Raw genomic sequence first — 22,193 nt, forward strand, 5'->3', positions numbered from 1 at the left:
ATCCAGAATCGACTCATTTACTTACTATGAAACAGAATAAAGGTCAGGATGCTTTTCAAACACCTTCACGCGTGTCTCTAGCGGCGGATGCGGTGTCCTATTTAATCAGCTTTCTCACACTGAATTGGGGTAAAGGGGCATTTCAATTGTCCCTGAACACACAAACAAAAACCACATCCGCGTGTCACACAACAACGAGCAGAAACGCAATCGGCAATTACAGCCCAACCAGGAGACTTTGCAGAAACAAAACGCTGTTTTATCTGCAGGGTTGCAGGTTTTAATCGTAGATCCAAGCGGGTTTGCGTCGCCAACGGTAACCGTTTACCTGAACTAACCGGACTGTACGGTTTATGCAAAACAGCCACGCAGAGGAAAGGGTCTCACAAAAGAGAGAAAGATCTTTGATGATGTGAGGTTCTGATCAAATGAAAGTAAATGAGAGGTCAGGAGTGTGTGTATGTGTGCGTGTGTGTGCGTGCGTGTGTGTGCATGTGTGTGTGTGTTAAACCGGGCTACAGATGCAGCAGAGCAGACAGGCATCTGTCCTCTACATCTGTCACAGCGTCTACAGCCAAGCGAGGACCTCCTGTGAACACACACACACACACACACACACACACACACATATGCGCAGCGAAATAGCTCAATTAAGATGACCAGACTCCAATTAGTGTACGCTGTTGTGAATCACAAAAGGTAGATTACACACGTCCGCGGTGTCACGCTTCGGTTAAGAGATGATGAATCAGACTGTGTGTGTGTGTGTGCGCGCGTGTGTGCGTGTATGGGGGGGGTCTGCAGCCAGGTGCTACGTCTGCTGCTATCCGATCCCTGGAAGGACACGCGCTTCATTGACACCAATGGGGTGCAGCCTTGAATCAACGGTAGGAAGGCAAATATGAATGAACACACACACCTCCACACTGCAAAAACACACACATCAACACGCTGGATGGCTGACGGCGCGTGTGCGTCATATTTCTGGACATCGGACGGACGGGAAATCGAGAGGACGCTCACACGCTGGCGGCGTTTGGAGGAAGAGTTCGGAGGTTCAAGCGTTTCCCAAAAACCAGGCACGGCCGTTCCAGGCTAGAAACAGCCTTTCATTTTCCCTGCTGAGCACCGCATGTAAAGGGTAGCACACGCAGGTCACACAGACACACACACACACACACACACACACACACACACACACACACACACACACACACACACACACACACACACACACACACACACACAGACTCCCAGTAAGATACAGAAGTCAACTGGCAAACGAGTGAATCACCAGAAGCGAACCGTAACATCCTTTTATCGTCGTGTTCTCATTCAAACGTTGCTCAAACCGACTTGGAACAAACAGAAGAGGAAGAGGAATAATCACAAAGCTGCAGCGCCGCAGGTCTGAGCCGTGAACAGAACGGCGTGACGCACACACACACACACACACGATGGACCGCAAGGTGAAGTTGAAAAGGTGAATCATCGCTTTCTTCACAAATAACTGACAGGAGTGCGATTTATTTCAAACGGCAGCAGGGAAACAATCGCAGCAGATAAAACGAGGAACAAAGCAACGTTTTTCAAGACATTTTCCAAGTTGAATTTTTTGGTTTCGTAAAAATTGCTGCAGCAAAAACATCCAGCCGATCAGAATTATGTTTAATGTGGTCGTTGCAACATTTCGGATTCGCGTGCAGACGATGTCTTCTGATGTGCTGCAGAAATCCAAGCAGATTTCACTGTATGCATGTGCGTGTGTGTGTGTGTGTGTGTGTGTGTGTGTGTGCACTCACCGTGTTAGGCGCTGTGGCTGAGGGCGCTCCCCAAACTTCCTGCAAAGACACAAAGTGAGAAGAGAGCATGATTGGATGGAGATCAACCGCACAGAAAGAGCAAACACTGCAATACAGAACGCCATCAAACACACACACACACACGCACGCACACACATGTTGGTACACACACACACTTATCACTGTGGCCTTGACACTGCGTAGCGGCACTGAGCTCAAACAGAATCAACGGACAGCGTGTGTACGTTTTGTACCTTTGGTTTCCAGCTGTCAAACAATCAGTCACAATCAGACATCAGGAAACACGAGTTTGGAGTTTGATTATCGTCGTTCTTGTCATTCACATCAATCCTACAAAAATAAATAAAGGCAGAGCGACCAGAGATGATCAGACGGCCACATGAGACAGAGGTGGTGACAGAAACCACAGGTTTTAATCCAAAGACGAGTGAAAACAGAGCTGTAGAAATAGAAATAGAAGCGCTGAGTCTTCTTGTTTGCCGATCTGCATTGTAAAAACAAGAACTAGAGTATCTGACATGATCGTTTCCTGACATTCAGACTGCTGAAGGCGGATTTCATTCGGCCTGAAGCATCACGCAGGATTTTAAAAACCAAAACGCTGCCGGGGACAAAATGAGGCGCTGCTTTGTTTTTAATCTCATAACAGTGGGAAAAAAATTATTTTATCAACACTGATTCACATTTGGATGGAAATTCTCCATTAGATGATGAAAATTCTACAAATATTTCAAAATAAATATTAAAAGCATGATGTGAATCAAAACATTCGCTGAAATAGAGTAAGAATTTTTCTTCTCCTGCTTAAAAAAATATGAAAGAAACCAGCATTTTGGTTTCATTTTCATGTTAACCGAAGATCGTCATAGATTCAATACGAAAAGGAAAGGTCTGAAGAAACGGCTGTAATCGTGCTTCACATCACAGCTAAAGACGTTTTTACTCGTCGACTAACACTCCGATCTGGGCTTTTTGACATCTCCCTGAGTTATAACAGATCCAGGCCACACGCAAACGCCATCACGACCAGAGCAAAAGACCAGAAAGAGTGAAAAGTGAAAAGCAGGAAGTTTCCGTTTCCTTCTAAAAGCTTCTTTCTCCTGGGGGGTGTGAACGCCACGTGTTCGTCACCGGGTCAGTAAGTACAAGGCTCTCCGCTCAGGGCTCCGTTCAAATGAAAACACTTTCACCTTAATGGCCTAAAACGGTCAGATTAACAGCGTCTGCGTCACATGTGTCAAACTCAAGGCCCGGGGGCCAAATGTGGCCCTCCATGTCATTTAATGTGGCCCCTGAGAGCATAAAAGATCAGAGTGTCTAAAAATAAATAGGTCAAAAGTGGGCTTTGACCAAAACTACATTTCCGAAGTTATTCAGCCCATTTTAACTCTGACTAAACGTTGTGAACAAAGTTAACGTCCTAACTTGTGTCTGATGTTATTTTTCTTTATTGATTGATAGTTTGATCCTTGATTGATGGAGTTCTGTGGGTTTAATAACCTGACAAATTAAAAGGATTTATGTTAGAACAGAGAAACAAACAAACATGTTTTTTCAAGTTACAAACTTTAATGTTTGTAACTTGAATAAGTAATAAATTCAGAGTTAATTAACATTAAGCCGTAGTTAGATTTACTTTACATTACGGTACATTTATTAGTTACATCTGGCCCTTTGAGGACCGACATGATGCTGAAAATGAGTTTTACACCCCTGACCTACACCACCAATAAAAAAAAGTTTCCCCCTAAAAAAGAGATTCCCAGTTGATTTTTTTTTTTTACAGATGTTTCTTGTTTATTTTTGAAAAATCGGTTGATAGCGATGGAGGGAGAATCGGGGGTGGGGGGTAGGGATCCCCAAACATTCACGCTGCTCTCATCCACGAGGTGTTGGGAGATTCTGGAGGTGCATTATGGGTCAGCGTCAGAGTCCACCTCACGGCCTTCAATCAGCTTCAGCAAACTCACAGATAGCCGCCACAGATATGTGAGCACAAAAACAACATTGGCTATCGCCGGAATAATCTCCACGCCGCTAGGAGCGTTAGCACTGCACATGTTCTTCTGTTGTCATTCAGTTTACCTTCTGATTGCTCAGAAATGTTATCAGCAGCTTTATGCACAACCGTTCAGAGTTCAGGTCTTTACAATCTTTAAATACAAACTTGCTCAATATTGACTACTGTATCTGTCCAAAGAGGTGACACGGCTAGCGTAGCATAATGCAAGCGTAGGTCCACATAATGCGAGTCAGACGTGCTCTTTTTGCAGGACGTGGCAGAAATAGGGAGAGGGAGCTGGAGGATCTTATTGGCGCGTGGGGCGGAAGGAGGGAGCGGAGGTGGAATAATTACAATTTTAAAGGAGGGCGATCAATAAGGTTCCCACAGAGAAACAGTGATGCTCCGACCAGCTAATGGATTCCAGGCAGCTCGCCTCTCGCTTTCCCCACCTCACCCCTTCCACCGCAAACAGGGGGGGGGGGCGATGAAAGGGAGGATACTGCGGGGAAAAAAGTGTGAGGTGAGATTAGAGGCAAGAAACGGCTGGCGCGTTGGGAAAGATGCCGAGATGAACTGTGAGGATTTAGAAGTGAATGTGCTGAATAAAGAGGGAGGTGAAGGGAGAAAAAAGGGATTCTAAACATCCAACGTCAAAGAAGACAGTGTTTTATATTATATATACATATATATATGTTTGTTTTATCTATACTATTCATGCAAATTCACATCGCTAATCCCTGGCATCTACAAGCGATCTAAGGGAACATGTGAAACTATTGTGGACAGTCAGAAATACTTTATGCTGATGACACTGGTGTAAAAACGAGAGGCGAAGGCGGTCAGATGTGTTAAAAGAGTCGGGTTTGCAAGTTCTGTGAAAAACCGCCGTTTGTACCACCTCCGAAAAAAACTCATTTTAACACACTGGAGATGCAAACACCAACAAGACACAGGAGACCAAAGGCAGGAAACCACAAAAAAAAGGTAAAGTTGCATGAAGGCAAACAAAGGCAATGCTGACTGATGCATCTGCAGTTTTTCCAAGAGCGGCCTCGGATTGAATCGACATGCAAAAACAGCAAAAGTTCAAGAAAGTTCAAGCAGCGAATCCTGACTTCATTTAAGAGGAGAGTCTGAATGAGCTCAAGAATTATCTCAATCAAATCAAAATGACTCAACGGCTGGAGGCTACACACAAAGTTTCACAGAGAAAACAAAAAAAACAAACAAACCGAGAGCATGATACACTTGCCTTATTTGTGTTGCTTTATTTCTTATAACTGTTTATGCCGTTGCCATGGTTTGGTTTCCATCACTAAATGTATTCATATGACATGTTTTTGCTGTAATTCTACCAAACTCTCTTATCTAATTTAAATTCATTTTGTGAAGGAGCAAAAAAGAAAAAAGAAAAAAATATGCAACTTTTTCACGCCTAAATTTAATTTAAATGTAATTCTACCAAACTCTGTTATCCAATTTAAATTCATTTTGTGAAGCAGCTTCTTTTCTGTAAGAAATATGCAACCTTTTCAGGCCTAACTAAAATTCATTTAAATGATGCCCTACAAGCAAACACGAGTATTCAAAGTTCCGACGCAGGAACTCTCATAAGACCAGAGGTTAATGGAGGAAGAGGAGGCTCTGTTATAAGAGGGGTTATCGCTCCTCCTTTCCTCTCTCTCCCTCGTTTCCTCACCTCCTGCTCGCTGTCACCGATCCTCAGGAAACAAGGAGGATGACAAACGCTGCAGCAGAAACTGCAGTGGCGAGAAATCAAGCAACATGACAATAGCAATAAGACTTAATACCGGAGAAAAAGAAGAGTATAAATACAAACCTCATTGAGCAATTTAACAACCTGGGAATGAGCAAATTGTTTATGTATTTCCACACCATTACATGTATTAAACATGAAAAGAAAAATCACCTGTGGATCACATTTTATGCCCTTTAAAACATCCTGCTTGTTTTCTCAGGAGACGTTACTTTATGTGTCAGTAAACGCCTAAATCAACTGTAATGAGACCACAAATAACACAGCGGGAAATCTCTTTAGTCTGCATCTGCACTATTTCAAACATATTTAGTTTTAGGGGTTGCGAAGGATCGTAAAATTCAATTGAATCACAGTTTAATGTCGCGTAACAAGGAAAACTGCTCTGTGGTGAATGCCGTTTATTTATCTGATTGTGTAGCTGCTGTTATAACACATCTAATCGGAGCTCAATGTCCCGCCCCGAGGAGCGACTCTTCTGGAGGCTTCAGCAAAGAGAGCGTAGCGGCGCACATTTATAAAGCTGTAATAAAAACATGTTCCTTTATTTATTCCCTTGTTTGTTCACAGTGGAACAAACAAGGGGATTTCAAATCTGCTGTCCTTTGACCTTTAGAGAGAAACAATAAAAACTGCAGCAAAAAATCCCCATTAGAGTTTGAAAGGCATAAGAAAACAGTACCAGCAACGTGAGTCGTCGAACACACAACAGTCTGATTCTACATCACACGTGTCAAACTCAAGGCCCAGGGGCCAAATGTGGCCCTCCACATTATTTTATGTGGCCCACGAGAGCATAAAAGATCAAGAGTGTCTGAAAATAAATAGGTCACAAGTGTGCTTTGAGTAAAACTACATTTCCCACAATGCAGTAATTCAGCCCATTTTAACACTGACAAAAATGTTGTGAACAAAGTTAATGTCCCAACTTCAAGGATTTATGTTATGACAGAGAAACAAACACATTTTTTTCTGTGTAACTAATGTTTGTAACTTGAATAAGTAATAAATTCAGAGTTATTTAACATTAAGAAGTAGTTACATTTATATTACATTACACTGAGTTACATTTAGTTACATTTATTAGTTACATCCGGCCCTTTCAGCCATTATGCTGATGTGGCCCTCAAGTGAAATTGAGTTTGACCCACCTGCTCTACACCAATGTAAATGTCCGTTAGTTTAGACTATTTCCTCAAGTCTTCCAGGCCCATCATTATGTTATTAAGTTATTAATTATGATTAATATGTATTATTATATCCATAATAGAATTGAATTAGGAACCTGATTAAAGTTTAACCCCATTAAACTGCTCACGTGTGGCTTGAGTTGGCTTGTGAACAAACTGTTGTTCGGTTTATAATGTTTGAGCGGTGGAATCGGAGGAAGCTGACTCTTTCACTGGGAACTTGTCGTGATGTCCCTATTTACACTACATGCTAAAGACGACACAAGCAGCTCATTAAAAACAGGAGCTGACAGATTTATGTTGGTTGCAGGTCTACTTTTTCATCGGATGCAGGACGTTTTATTATTCACGTCGTGTGAATCTCATCTCCAGGCGGGAATTTTGGAGTTATTCAAGAGGAAACCTCGACTTCTTTGTCTTTTTATGCCTTCGTTGAAAGAAAATACTTTAAATTTATTTTCCATTTAACTTTACGGACCGAACCATTTTGGCTCGACCGGATTTGTGACTGACAGATTGAGGGTCCTGAACTGAACCACAGCGAGAGTTTCCTATTGGCTGGAAGTTTTCAGGAAGGGAAATATAAATCAGATGAGCGGAGCATGGCGGTAACACACACACACACACACACACACACACACTTGCTCTCGTCATGTCAGCTGTTTGTTTGTGTGTGTACGCATTAATCTGAGGCAGGGGGGGGGAATCATCTGTCAAGATTTACACTTTGACATTGTTGGTTTTTCTGTTAACATTGATGGATGGCGTGACATTGTAACATTGATGGATGGCCTGAAACTGCATGAGAATCATGGGAAAAAAAATAAAATAAAATAATAAAAGCCCCAACTTTCCTACAACATTGCAACGGAGAGAAAACGTGGCCATTAAAATGTTAAAATTGAACATTGCTAATTAATTACACACAATTTTCACATTTTCTAAATTACAATGACAAATTATTAATTTTCCTGACTGAATTTCCAACAACAACACATTAGCTGCTTTACAGCAAACACAAATATGCCCACAAATATGCAGCGACTGACAGTAAAATTACTCAGCGGCTCCACATATGCAGGGTGTGACTGACCACATTTTTTTGTTGCAGCTTATTAAAAATCCAACACCTCCAACCGACAGCAGGTACGAATGCGTTCAAAAACGTTCAGGAAGGACCCGACTTTAAATTCCCTCCAGGAAACTCCTACACACACTTAAAGTAAAGACTAAAACTGAGAAGGCAGGGTTTATATTTAGCTCAGGTAAACATCTGAACATTGTGTGAACATATGGAACATCGTCGCTCATCCGTCTTTGACAGGAAGTGTGACACATGATGCGTTGATGACAGAGAGAGATGACGGTTGTTATCTAGAGCATCGACCACCCGCCTCCAAGCGCTAACAAACAAACACGCTTTGACACGCGTCGGCGCACGCGCGCACGCCAACCGACGTCGGTTGAGGTGAGGGCAGACGGCGACGTTTGACGACGTTGAATGACAGTCCAAAGAATAAATAAATATAGCTCGGAAACGAACCAAAACGCACTCCCACGCCTCGGAAAAGATAGTACACACATGTAAACGTGAACAGAAGTTTTCTGTTTAGCAAACTTTACGGCAGTGGGGGGTCAAACTCATTTTCACCGAGGGCCACATCAGCATCATGGCTGTCCTCAAGGGGCCAGAAGTAACTAATAAATGTAACTAAATGTAACTCGATGTAATGTAACAAAAATGTAAAATAAATGTAACATATGTAAAAAAAACGCTGAATTTATGACTAATTTAAGTTACAAACATTTAAGTTTGCAACTTGGAAACATGTTTGCTTGTTTCTCTATTATAACATATATACTTTTAATTTGTCAGGTTATTAAAACCACAGAACTCCATCAATCAAGGATGAAACTATCAATCAATAAAGAAAAATAACATCAGACACAAGTAAGGACATTAACTTTGTTCACAACGTTTTTGTCAGTTAAAATGGGATTAATTACTGCATTGTGGGAAATGTAGTTTTTGGTCAAAGCACACTTTCAACCTATTTATTTTTAGACACTGATCTTTTACGGTCTCGTGGGCCAAATGAAATTATGTGGAGGGCCACATTTGGCCTCCGGGCCTTGAGTTTGACCCGTATGCTTTACACAAATGTACGATAGTGAAGCGACAACATATCAGACATAATAAGCAAGGAAAGCAATATCATGGCGTATGTAATAAAGCTGTCATGGACGAGGACATGGTCAAACACAAGATGTTCTACCAGGAGGTTTGTGTCCTCTGTGAAACCAACAGACTTCTTTAAAAAAAAGAAATTCATATGCATTTTTTGGTCATTGGTCACAGTTCATGTAAGTTTAAGCAGCTCCTCGGTTCTTTCTAGGTCACCGCGGCTTCAGGCGAAAAAGTCAAAAGTCAACGTTGACTTTTGGTTTGACGCAAAAACAAGACGAGCAGTTTTCAGTCAAACGTCCTGGAGGCAGACGTCATGAGATCCACACCGCCGCCTCTACCTGTGGGCTTACCCGCCGATGCTGCACTCGACTGATCTCAACCCAGCATGCAACGCTCATCGTCATGGTTCCAAGAAAACTAGGTGTCGTCACACACAAACACTTGGCTCAACATTTTCCTGTTTAGTCTAAATTTGGGACGATCACACTTAGACACAGAACTTCCCAAGGGACCCAAACACGACCAACGGACGCCAGACGCCGTATTCACATCCTCAAGGTCAAGGGTTGGGCTGTGACCTCTGGGGTCATGTGGGAGGTGGTGCGGTCACGCGTGTTGATGCCGCCTGAAATGCGACTACACCAGATGAGTTTCACGCTTAAACACAGCTGATGTCGGTGTTTTTATCTCCGACTCATTAAATAACGACTGCAGATATTTTGAGCTCAGAGGAAGGTGAACGTGTTTCCACAGCCCCGACCTACTTACTGTTAATTAAGAAGTAACTCGGATGTGTGTGTGAGGTGCTTGTTAGGATTTAAATATTCTAGTGTCGATGTTTTTTTATGGTGGAGTTTATTCCTGCATCATCAAGACCCCTTAAAGGATATTTAACAGTCTGCTCTAAATCTTTAATTTCATAAAACGTGCTGCATAAAGCTTCTGCGTGCGCCCAATCACGCCGTTTTTCACACCCCAGGGCGGGTCGACGACACTCTGTGTGCATACAAGTCCACATATCTGTCCTTGTGCATACATGGATTTACATTTGACACACTACACACACGGTGCTCCAGGACAGTGCGCGCACACACACACACACACACACACACACACACACACACACACACACACACACACACACACACACACACACACGTTGGTGTGAGGCCAACAGGAGGGTAGGGACGAGGGATTAGGCCTATAAAAAGGTGTCTGGTTTCTCCGCCTGAGGGATGATAGCAGATATCACAACTCCTCCGTGTGGCTGTACACCTCATTATCGACCCCGTGGCCCCCCCCCGGCGTCCAGCGGTCTCCATCGCCAAAGGCCTTTTGGAGACACCAAATATATGAGAAAGAAGCCTGCATACAGATTCTACCGACAGTTATTTCCAATAGCAAGTTTATTCAGTCTTTTAAACAAAATCAATTTGTCTACAACTGAGTTTACGTGTATTATCAGGACCTGGAAGGTAACACAGACAGGAAGTCTAGAAAATAAAGTGAAAACTCAACAATAAAACAGTGGATGAGGTGCTTCTGAACAATAACATCCCTCATAAACAAATTTTAAAAAAAGCTCCTCTCTTCTGTGTAAACCACATGTGTCAAACTCAAGGCCCAGGGGCCAAATGTGGCCCTCCACATCATTTTATGTGGCCCACGAGAGCATAAAAGGTCAGTGTCAAAAATAAATAGGTCAAAAGTGTGTTTTGACAAAAACTACATTTCCCATAATGCAGTAATTCAGCCCATTTTAACTTTGACTAAAACATTTTGAACAAAGTTAATGTCCTAACTTGTGTTTGATGTTATTTTTCTTAAAATAAATTCAGTTATTTGACATTAAGGAGTAGTATTTTACATTACGTTGAGTTACATTTAGTCACATTTATTAGTTACATCTAGCTCTTTGAGAACAGCCATCATGCTGATGTGGCCCTTGGTTAAAACGAGTTTGACACCCCTGATGTAGACGCGGTACACACTCGTCATCCGTCACGCTGGCAGCCATAACTCGCCTCGCGTTACTTTACTAACTTTGGAGCAGCCGTGTGAAATAATTCATCCAATCAGAAAGCCTTCTATTGTTTCCATGTCTGCGAGGTTATGTGTAGGTTTGGGTATTAAATAACACGTCGTTATTCAAGTGATGTTGACTAAGATGACGTGAGTAAGTGGTGTTGACGTACCGCTCGTAACTCCAGGAGAATTAATCAAATTAGTTCTTAAAAACAACATTTTATTAATGAATCTGCAGCTGCATCACAAACTGATGCCCGTCTGCAGCATTATTAATATTCTTCAGACGTAATCAGAAGGAAAAAACCCTGGACTGGAGTTTCCAGGCTAACTCGCTATCGGGCTTCTAAAAGGATTTCTGAGAAGTGCCAAGTCGTGTCTTTACTTGTTGAAGTCCTGCCAAAATTTTGAGCTCTATGAAAGAGACAAGAGCAGGCTGGAATCGAGACATTGTGCTCCGCGCTACAATTACCTGCACATGCCATTGTTTCCAAAACAGTCAAGACTGGACGAGGAAAAATGGGTGGAAATAACACGTCCCGCCAGGCGAGTGAACGTTTGTGTGAACACAAGACCACGAAAGAAAAATTTGGAAATTCAAGCCCGTTGGCTACACTCGCTCTGGAATCCACATGAAATTTAAAAAAAAATAAAAAAATTTAAAAATACCAGCATGTTTTCGTCACAGCTTGAAACACGCAGGCCTTTCCTGCTTAACACACACTCTCACCTCATAGCGTGTGTGTGTGTGTGTGTGGCCTGTAGGGAAGGTAAGCGTGCACGCATCGCTTTAGCACGTATTCAATCAACCGTCGGGAGTGAACGCGGCCAAGTTTGGGCACAAAGTCGACCCTGTGTGAGTGTTTCTAGAGGGAACGAGGGCAGGAGGGACAATGAGACGCGTCAACAGGAAGGAGAAGCGCTGGCAGAAGGTCTGCAGACAGACAGCGAAACACCAGAGAGATGTGGCCTGGAGGCTCGCTGGGTGCTTGGCATCAGCGCCTGGCATGTGCTAGCATGCATGCCAATAATCACAGCAGCCGCAAGGAGCGGCGAGGGCAAAGTCGCTGCGAATACACTGCGGAGTGTCCACATTATTCCTGTGGATGGGGAGAGGATAATGGTGCAGGAAAGAAAGGGAGATCACAGGATGACCTGCAGGACGGAGCTACAAGAACGTTTACGATGGCAGTGACAGCGTTTTTAATGCATGAACATGAATTAACAGGCGTGTGAATTAAAAGGCTGCACAGTGTGCATCTTTACTTAATCTATTGCAAAACTGGAAGTTAAATTCATCTCGTGTCTCACATGACTTCCTCCGCCCTGCTTCCTAAAGCAACATTCAAATCTCTTCCTTTTTAGAGTCGAGCTGCAAGCTAAAAAAAATATTAGTCTACAAAAAAAAAAAAGGAAGTTCTCGTTGACATGGAAGAAAAGGCAAGAAAATGCGGAATGGATCTTTTTTCAGGAATAAAATGTTAACTGTTGCAGATCGAGGCAGAAGCAGAGAAGTTAAACGACGGCTGATGATGCTGTCCGACCCTCAAGGCTGACTGACTCCAGATGGCAGAGGTCTGCTGGCTGCCCCGAGACGCCCCGCTTCAGGCAGAACCAAGGGCAGGGCAACACCAGTGTGTGTGTGTGTGTGTGTGTGTGTGTGTGTGTGTGTGTGTGTGTGTGTGTGTGGAGTTAGGGCGGTCAGATCAGTCTACACTTACAAGTGCCTCCATGCACGCACGCACACACACACAGGGCACAAGCTCCATCTGTCTTTGACATGGGAGAGCTTAATGACAGAGGCAGAAAAGCCAAAGAAAAGGCTCCTCGTTCCGTCTCCCTCACTCCCTCCCTTCGTTTCCCTCCCCCGTCCTCCCCCCCTTCTTGACCACACGCTCCAACATCAATGCTCCATATGGAGTTCTCTGGACGGACTTTTTAAAACTTGTCTCTGCCTGGCACACAATCAATAAGACATCTTGACTTACACTTGCACACAAACTGTACATATTAAACAAGTGTAATCTGGCAGCGATTCCGCGCTGCAGCCCTCGTGTGCGTTTAGTACAGTATGTCCCTCCGCACAATAATGAAATTTCCAGTGTGTTGCTGTGGAGCCAAACTTGCAGACGCACGTCCCTGATTCTCCTTCTATCTCTGATGAAGTCTCCATTGCAAAAACCCAGTAGCTCCTACCCCATTTACCCGAGACTGGTTCAAGGTAGGGCAGTGGTAGGCATGAAAGTAATGCAGGTATACCGGGATTGTCGGCGTCACTCCACCTTGGAGATGGACGTGGTGACGCATGTAAACTGGCAAAAAGCAATTTTTGTAAAAACTGAAGTGATGCAACCCTAATTTGCGCATTTCTCTTACAATTTCAGCCTAATAATCAAACGTGACCACAAAACCACAAAAATAATACAAGACTATCAAATTTTGTTTGTGCTGCAGAATCTGCTGAGTTTGTTAAGACTTCTCTGGGAACATTTTGATTAACAAACCAATTTCATTGTTCAAATTCAGCTGTTTTCAAAGCATGCATGTCTTTGTTACACTGCTAACTACTGGCCTGGCATGCAAACCACAGCCTACAACAGTTACTGTTCTCATCATGCTGCACGAATAAGGAGGAGATGGAGAAATATTGAAGCTGTCGTGCAGAAATCTTGCAGAGGTATTTGGATTTGCTAAAATTGCACAAGACTACAATAAATTCAGCATGTGCTTTACTCTCCAGTCTTGTAAAGGAGCAGTTAAAACACGTCTGTGCACACAAAAAAAGGGTGATAAGTTAGTACTGGAATGAAAATGTACATAATCAGGTCGATCCAATCACAACAGTGTTTAGTTTCGGGAAAAAATCAAAGCAGTATCTGGTGAATGAGAAAACTCCTGAACCAACAAGTCGATTACAGCTGGTGATGGCTTGTCTGCTCGTTCGTATTGGTAATGTAAAAAAAAAAAAGATGACAGGTCAAAGCCAGGTGGGGTGTTGTACATAAACACAGCTGAAAAAGAAAGAACAGAAGTTTTCAAGTCTGGAACGAAGAAACGCAAGAAAGGCGATCTTACAAAATGACTGCCTTGTAGTGACAAGCGGGACTGGAGCAACAAAGCCACATATAACGCCTGAGGTTTTGGGGTCAGGACAGGTCATTCGCTCAGGGGAAACTGTCAGTAAAGAGAAGAGATGGGATGAGGCAAGCGAGCCTTGAACCCTGCATGAACCAGAAGATACCCCGTCCCTTTTCCCCCCTTTTCTCCTTTTCCCGTTCCCTGCTGAGCTGATGACTCAACACTGGAACGATAAGGATCTCAGTGGGAATCCTGGGAGTCCGATGGACGTCTGCAGCTCTACTGTAAGGCGGTGCTTTTGTGCAGAAGATCAGTGGGGAGCAGACAGCGGTTCTGGTGAAGGATGGGTTCCCCACAGCTGTGTGTGTGTTCAGACATGTGCAGTTTAAACGCATCGCTGGTCATCAACTCACACCTGCACATGCAAGTTTAGAGATGCACAAAACAATCTGCATGTTGAGCGCTAATAAACTGTAATACGAACAAAAGAGCAACAGCCTGATCAGCCAATCACCATCAACGGTTTGCAGTCACTATTGTTAAAACTGAAAATATAAAAGACACTGATACAACCACACATGTCCTAAATGAGTTGAATAATTTGAAATTATAAATATTTACATGCTGAAGAAGAAAAAGTCAGATAAAGTGTCCACACAAATTAATAATGCAAATAATTATGCATTATCTGGATACAGGTAATGTGAGAAATAGGGTTAGGGTCTGAAGTCAGTTAAATTAATTCTTTTGAGTTTATATTATCAGAACTTTATTCTTTCATAATACTCATAATATAACCTGAGAATAAAAGCATAACTGACCAATCAACTTAATTGCAACTCATTTCAGCTCAACAGCGACTGTTGCCTAACTGTTGAAAGGAGGCACCGACCCTCTATCGGCGTCTATCGGTTTATTTAACCGCCGTCTTCGTTGCCTGAAAACCGTCTGGAGGATCGGTTGTGTTGTGGCACAAGAAAAAAATAGAATTCCTGGCAGAAACAGAGCGAAAGCGAGAGAGAGAGAGAGAGAAGGAGGGAGAGGGACAGACGTGACCTTTAGCCAACATACGGAGAGACGATCCTGGGCAAACTGAACCAAACGTAGAGTCTGAACAGTTTCTGTGCGTTATGTAGACGACTGTCTGGTTTCTGTGTTGTGATGCTGCTGGTTAAACGCGTGTTTGACAAGCCCCAGTTCAAACAGCATGAATGAGAAACGCATAAAACGTAAAAAAAAATAAAATAAATGGGAAGTAGGGGAATAATAAACACAAGTTGAATGCTGGTAAATTCCAACGAAGCCAACTTCATTTGTCTGCCAGTAACTTTGGCGAGCTGGGGGTTGAGGTTAGAATATTTGAGGTCCAATTCTAATAAATCTAGTGGGGGGCGATAAATAAAGAAACTTCGCTGGTGAGTTACTTTTTTAAGGATAAACCAACAAATTAGATTCCTTCCATGAGCTCATGTGAAAACCTCACGGACAATTCTTCAGCAACGCTTCCAAACTAGACGGCGAAACGGTGAAGAACATCAGAACTCCGGCCGCAAGTGTGAGTCGATCAACCGCAAGATGAACAACGTTGGGAAAAAAAAAAATGCCATTGTTTGCTCAACCACAATCAAGAGAGTGTTCCACAAAAAGGCACACTATGTCTATTACTTCATTGTGATTCTCAGCTAAAGGCCAAAACCTCCTGACGTCACCGGCCACTGGAATGCCACCAGGCAGATTCTTCAGTCAAACTCTCCAGCAGCCTTAGTTAAACAACCAGACAATGCAAAGAAACATCGAGAGATAACAATGAGCCTTTTCCCGGAATCCCAGCTCCTATCTGTCTTTACCCTTTCCCTTGAATATTTCCCTGACACTCGCTCACTCCTTTCCGTGCCCTTCTGCCTCTTTCTCAACACCCCCCCCAGGGCTGCCATCGCTTGTCTGTGCAAACACCGGCAGTCGGGTCCCTGGAGGGTTAGCTTGCAGGAATCAGGAGGGTGTTGGAGTTGACATGCATGCTAAATGTTGCCGTGCATGCAGTTTAATGAGTCACAAAAAGCTAACTCGCTTGCATGCATGCAAAAGATAATTAAATCTATTTGGGAAGGTCCTACTGAAGTGTTATTCCTATATTTAGTCTATGGGCGAGTTTGAATTAATTTACCTACAGACAAAGGAAGTGAGATGCTGCTCAACAGAACGTATATACCGCCACTAAATGTCCTGAGGCTTCAATAACACGTTTCTTTCCAGAAGCGTTACAACAGGCCGGCTCGCAGCTCGCCACTCCCATGTTATCTAATTCAGCAATAGTGGCAACTGCCTGGGGAGGTGGCTTCGTTGGGGGATTTCCCAACCAGGGAGATCCGAGGCGTATTTGTAACCTTCCTCTATGTGGATGCAGAACGGGGCTAAAAGTAGCCGTCAGACAATAGACAGACGGTTCCGACAGCAGCAGGGGGTCTTTGAGCAATCCCTCAAATAAAAAATTTTTTTTTTAAAAAAGTGATTATTGGAGCCAGATTGAAAACAAGAGTGAATTTCGGGAAAGCTGCGGGTTCATAAACGTATTTATACACTCACAAAACTCCAGCTCTACGGCTCAGTTAGTGTTTTTGCAGGAAAAATCAACTTTTCAAAATTTTTCTATAGAGCTTCAGTGGATAAAAACGGTTCAATAAACACATGGTTCAATAAAATTAATGAATATCAGGGATGTGTCGACCCTATCTCTGCTGCTGGATGCAGCAAATGAAGCTATTCTCTTTAAGCCTGGCTCTCCTGGGAGACTGGAGCAGCATTTTCTCACCTCATGCTGCACATTTCAAGCCTTTAGCATGTATCCTCTATTAAAAGACTTGAACACAGAAAACGATTTAAGGCCACAAAAAAAATCTGTCCATGTTTTTACAATAAAATGTCCTGAACGTGGAGGGACAGCAAGGGCAAAATACTGCTGACACAGAAGAACCCAACCTTCCATTGATGAGGCAGCAATCGTTAAAAACAGTGAAGGACGGGGAATGGAGAACACCGGAGGATCACTCATGTCTGAGCCAATCAGCAACTGGATCTGGGCCCCTATCAAACATAACACTGGGGCTGTTTTCAAAACCCCACCGGCTTTAGATTTACATCAGAATATTCTGTCTCATCCTAACAGCAGAGAGAGAAAATTCGAAATATGAGCTCACGCTAATGCATTCCAAGTCTTTCACAAGTAAATAAAAGTCCCCTTGTCGTGGCTTAGTGGGAGAAATGCAAACCTTTTATCACCCCCGGGAGAAATAAAGGTAACGAAAGCACAACCCCATAACGTCTTGAGTAATCCTGCTGACCGACAGGCAAACTGATGCAAAACACAACCTCCTTGGTGCAGGGCATGATGGGAATACCTGGGACACGCGTGTGCGTCCTGGTGTATCTGGATCGTGCACACATATAGCACGTGGCTGAGGATCAAGAATGCAAAGTACCAATCTGGCAACTCACCAGGACAAATTATGCAAAAATGTGCATTTCGAACCCCTGGGGGTCTCCTGCGGTTGTTTCCCCGCAGACAGACGCACACAAACAAGCAGAATGAAGGCAGTCATCATCATCAGTCGACTAGCAGAGATGAATCTGAACCCTGGATGAAACTACAATCTTTGGGGGGATATTTCAACCATGTGGAGTAATGTATATGCATGAACTTCCAAAACAATAGGCTACTGTAAGCATGAGGATAAATCCCCCTGAAGATATTTGGCAGGAGTGCATTTCCTTTGGTACTTTTTCCTGCGACTTCTGTACCACCACACCACACCACACACACACACAAACACACACACACACACAGGCTTGTACCACACTCATCCACACACACTTTGAAGATTTTCACATCTCTGTGTGGACGCAGGAGGCTGCAGGAAACGAAGGTGAGGCGCAGATCAGGTAGCGTCTGTCGTTAACCTATCAGCGATGTAGCACTGGGTGTGTGTGTGTGTGTGTGTGTGTGTGTGTGTGTGTGTGTGTGTGTGTGTGTGTGTGTGTGTGTGGACATGGGGGCTGCTACTTTGAGGGAGCAGGGGGCCTTTTAACTCCAGCCCAAGCCTTCGCCACCATAAAGGTCAGCGCTTCAACATCTGCTGCTCTCTATGAACCTCTCCTTTCATAAAGGGAAGCAGGGAAGACGAGAGGACCCTGGGGAATGGATGCACGTGCACACGCACACACACACACACACAGACACACACACACATATAATTATGTCAAGGTACACTCACTCTCTTCCACAATCACCTTAAAGCTCCAACACAACACTCATTCACTTGCTAACAAACGCGAGAGCACCAGGTTTGCGTCTCGCAGACGGACTCGGTATCATAACAGACGCTTGGCTTTCAGCCTGAAAGACTCCATCGTTCTTCTTTTTTTTTTGGCAGATGGATGGATGGAAGGGGGGGGGGGGGAGCTAAATGGAATCCCATCCCCGAGGGGCACAGCGAAAGGCAGAGCCGTGTTGAAATAGGTGATTCATGCTTTTATCATCCCAGGTGAACAGCGCTGCTCCGTCAGCTATCGCTTCATCAGTTACTCCGAAAAACAGGCGCAAAAATTAACAAAGCAACAGTTTTTTTCACGGATTTTGGCGACCGCCTTTCTGACAAGATCTCTCCTTGTCGAATCTGTCTTATTGTGACAAACGGAGGTCATGGGTGTGACGCTGCTGTTGCATTGTGGGAGAAGACGGCAGGTAGAAAAATACGACCTGAAAATTCAGTCGTTTCTGAGACGCGTTTCAAATAAATGTGTTCAGTTCTTTGTGTTTCTATTCATTTTATCTTTAAGGAATGTTTTTTAACTGATCCGACAGTTTCAATTTCACAATGGTTTATGTAAAACTAGTATTTCTTTCCCCAGAAGTCATTCATTTATAATATTTTGTGAATGATTTGAATTTTAGAACAATAGTCGTCATGTTTGGGTTGTGTAAACACTATTTATGTTTCTTAATATTCCTAGTTGAACAAACACATTTAAAAAGCAACAATAGGACATAATCTTCTATGTGCACAGTTAATTCCGGTTTATGACTGCTTTTTCCTTTCTCATTCACTGCTCAAAACCCTTTGAAAGTGACAACAACAACAACAGGTGAGTGTGTCTACAACGTCCACCATCCAGTTCGGTCTTGACGTGTCCTCATTATTCTCTACTGGTTAAGAGCTGGTGATCCTGGAATGGAAACAACCCTTTCAATCAACATTTCCCACTGCACAACCAACACCAGATGTAAAAAACCCCAAAAATATCCGCAGACAATAATCACACCTCCTACGTGTTTGTTTTAGTGGTGGTGGTGGGGGTGCATCTGACCTATAAACACAGAATTCTGCAGCATCGGTTCTCAGAATGTGACTCATCTTTCCAGTCTGATCCCGACTTCAACAGGTACGACATATTTTTACATTTTAAAAAATGAAATCAACAGCTTTGCTCCCTGGTTGGCGATCCATTACACTCCTGTTAAACATGCTGCATCAGAATTCACAATATTTTTGACATTTGGTCTACTTTTCCTCAGCAGCTCAATCTGATTGGTGACGACAGGAGCTTCTACATTAAATAGATGCTCTTTACAATACACTGCATAACAAAAGCTTTACGGTCACATTAATAATTTACCAGGGTCGGGCATAGCAATGAATTTCTGCATGGCAATATTTTGTGGCTTACTGCAAAACATATCACAATAAATGATAAAACACCCATCCTGACATTATATGCGTAGAGACTGTAATAAACGAGCCATTTACGATTTAGAACAGTTTTATTGGTTTTATTACTAATTTGTCATAATCTAATACATGTTTATAGATTTTTTTTATACTTATCAAATACCACAAACACGATGTACTAAAGGGAGAGCTGTGAAAACCTGTGGTTGTAAAGCCCCTGCCTTTGTAAAATCTGATCCATTCAAATATCATACACGCTCATTAGGCTGTGGTCGAGCTCCATGATGCCACCAACCATTACTGAGAACATGGCCTGCAATCGGCTAAAGAGACCCCTTATGGCACTCTAATTTTCCTGTAAGCCTCTCTCATGCATGTACACCCCCCCCATGTTCCTCTCAAACACTGACCCCCACTCTCCCTCCCCACCCATGGAAAAACACACAGCCAAACACACATGAATCTGGAGGTATCATCTGGACAGGTGGCCAGCCACCCAGACCTGACCCCCCTGCCCTCTAGCTCCCTCCCTCTGTCTACCCCCCCTCCACCAAACACCCCCTGCAACTGAAATCAGGTCTGCTGGAAAACCCCAAATGAAATGTCTGCAGCCCACTGAGCTATCTGTAGGGATTACAGCCTTAAGAGAGCAGAAATAGGATTGTGTCCAGCTAATGTGCAGGAAAATAATTTTAATAAGGTTTTACTGAAAGGACTGACAATAAGGAATGTAAACAAGCAGATCCTGACAGAAGCCAATTTATACCAAATAATATGATCATATTACCCATGATGCAATTAAACAAAACAAGACAGCTCTCCTATAAATACATTTGTGGCATCCTCCACAATGAATTCAATAGACAGCTTGGAAATACTAACCAACACAATTTTTCCATCAACATCCTTCACTATCCCCGCGACCTGCGTTAGCAGATTAAGCGGGTTGGAAGATGAATGAATGAATGAATCCTTCACTATTTCATTTATTACAGACTCACTGAATCACCTAGAAGCCATGACTGAACATGAATAAAGCCTACATTTTCCCAGTCGAATAAGTATTTCAAATCTAAAGCTAAAGCAGCTGGTTTTTTTGAAAAATAATTCGAGATCATTGAAGGAAAACAATTTTAAAGTTATAGGAAAAAAATGTTAATAAAAAAAAGCAACTTCATGTAACTTAATTTCCCTTCACAAAAGTACATAAAATTAAAATAAAAACAATTTAAGAAAAATTTGCATTAATAGAAAACATTTAAAACTGAACCAAATGTTTGGAATAATAAAATTTTTTTTAATAATAATAATAATAATACGTGGATCTTGTAGGTAATAAACGTAATTGCGTGATTAGCGGTGACCTGTCCACAGCTTGTGTCTGCTTACAGCCCAGATGCTGTCACCATGTCACCAACAACTACTCTATTCTGACACCGCTGCCTGATTAAAATAGGTGGAGGTTGTAAAAGTGTGGCAGGAATGGGTTTAAATATTTAAAACCAAAAAAATACGAGTTTAAAAAACATTGTAAAACACAAGCAGAGGATGCCTCGATCACAAAAGCAACAACGTGTTTCAGTCAGATATCGCTAGCCGGCTTCCATTATCGGACAGCTAGCTAGAGTGAGTCGCACACGCAAACCGTAAACATTAGAACCGAACAACTAAAACCGGTCAGGAATTATTTAATTACTTTCATTTGGGGTTAAACATTAGCATATCAGAGTTAAATATTTCCAAGCCAAGTCTGACTGCTTGTGTTTAGCTCGCTGGCTAGCCTGCTAGCTAACAGCTCGCCGTTGTCTGGCGAGAGGGACCACCGAGGGCGAAGTAGCCGAGGCTAGCTCACCAAACACCGCAGCAACAGTCAGGCAAGTCACGTTCACTGCTCCGGGGGGCAAAAACACCCGCACGCAAACACGTTAAAGGGAAGAAATGACTTCTATCAGACGTCCCTGGAGTCGGAATAACAAACTGGAACGCATTTATGGAAATTGATCAGTTTAGAGGGAATAACTTGTGCTCTCCCCAACTCCGCTCCCCACCGCCGACCCCGAATTTCAGACTCACCCTGTCACAACAGGCGCCATCTTCCACAAACTCTCACCAAAACTCCAATACTCGCGATATCCTTTCTCTCCCAAGCAGCGCAACAATCCGCCGAGACAACAGAAGCAGACTGGAGGTGTAGGGACGAGGGAGTCGGAGAGAAAGGGGGTGGGTGAGGAAGACGGAGAAAAGGGGAGGCGGCGGAGAGCGAGAGAGAGTGAGAGAAAAGGGCAGACGCCACAAAAACAGGCGTGGGAAACTTCCGAACTCTCGCGAGAGTTGGAAAACTCTCACAATAGGCGAGCACAGAGGGGACGTCAGATATCGCGAGA

At 43.2% G+C, this 22,193-nt stretch overlaps 1 protein-coding gene across 2 annotated transcripts in view; it reads right to left on the reverse strand.

Annotated features, from left to right (window-relative positions):
• Window positions 1–22,026, reverse strand: part of rbpjb (recombination signal binding protein for immunoglobulin kappa J region b) — a 29,137-nt gene extending 7,111 nt beyond the window's left edge. Inside the window, exons 1-2 of one of the 2 annotated variants that reach the window (XM_068308098.1) lie at window positions 21,883–22,026; window positions 1,803–1,841 (exon numbers count right to left, since the gene is read on the reverse strand). In XM_068308098.1, the coding sequence (XP_068164199.1) occupies window positions 1,803–1,841; window positions 21,883–21,902 (59 nt within the window). In that variant the 5' untranslated portion in view covers window positions 21,903–22,026. Of the gene's footprint in view, window positions 1–1,802; window positions 1,842–2,056; window positions 2,144–21,882 lie in introns of those variants that run through there. The other variant, XM_068308099.1, reaches the window with a different exon arrangement.
• Between the last annotated feature and the right edge of the window lie 167 nt (window positions 22,027–22,193).

Source organism: Antennarius striatus, chromosome 23, assembly GCF_040054535.1.
Source record: "Antennarius striatus isolate MH-2024 chromosome 23, ASM4005453v1, whole genome shotgun sequence".
NCBI lineage: Eukaryota > Metazoa > Chordata > Actinopteri > Lophiiformes > Antennariidae > Antennarius > Antennarius striatus.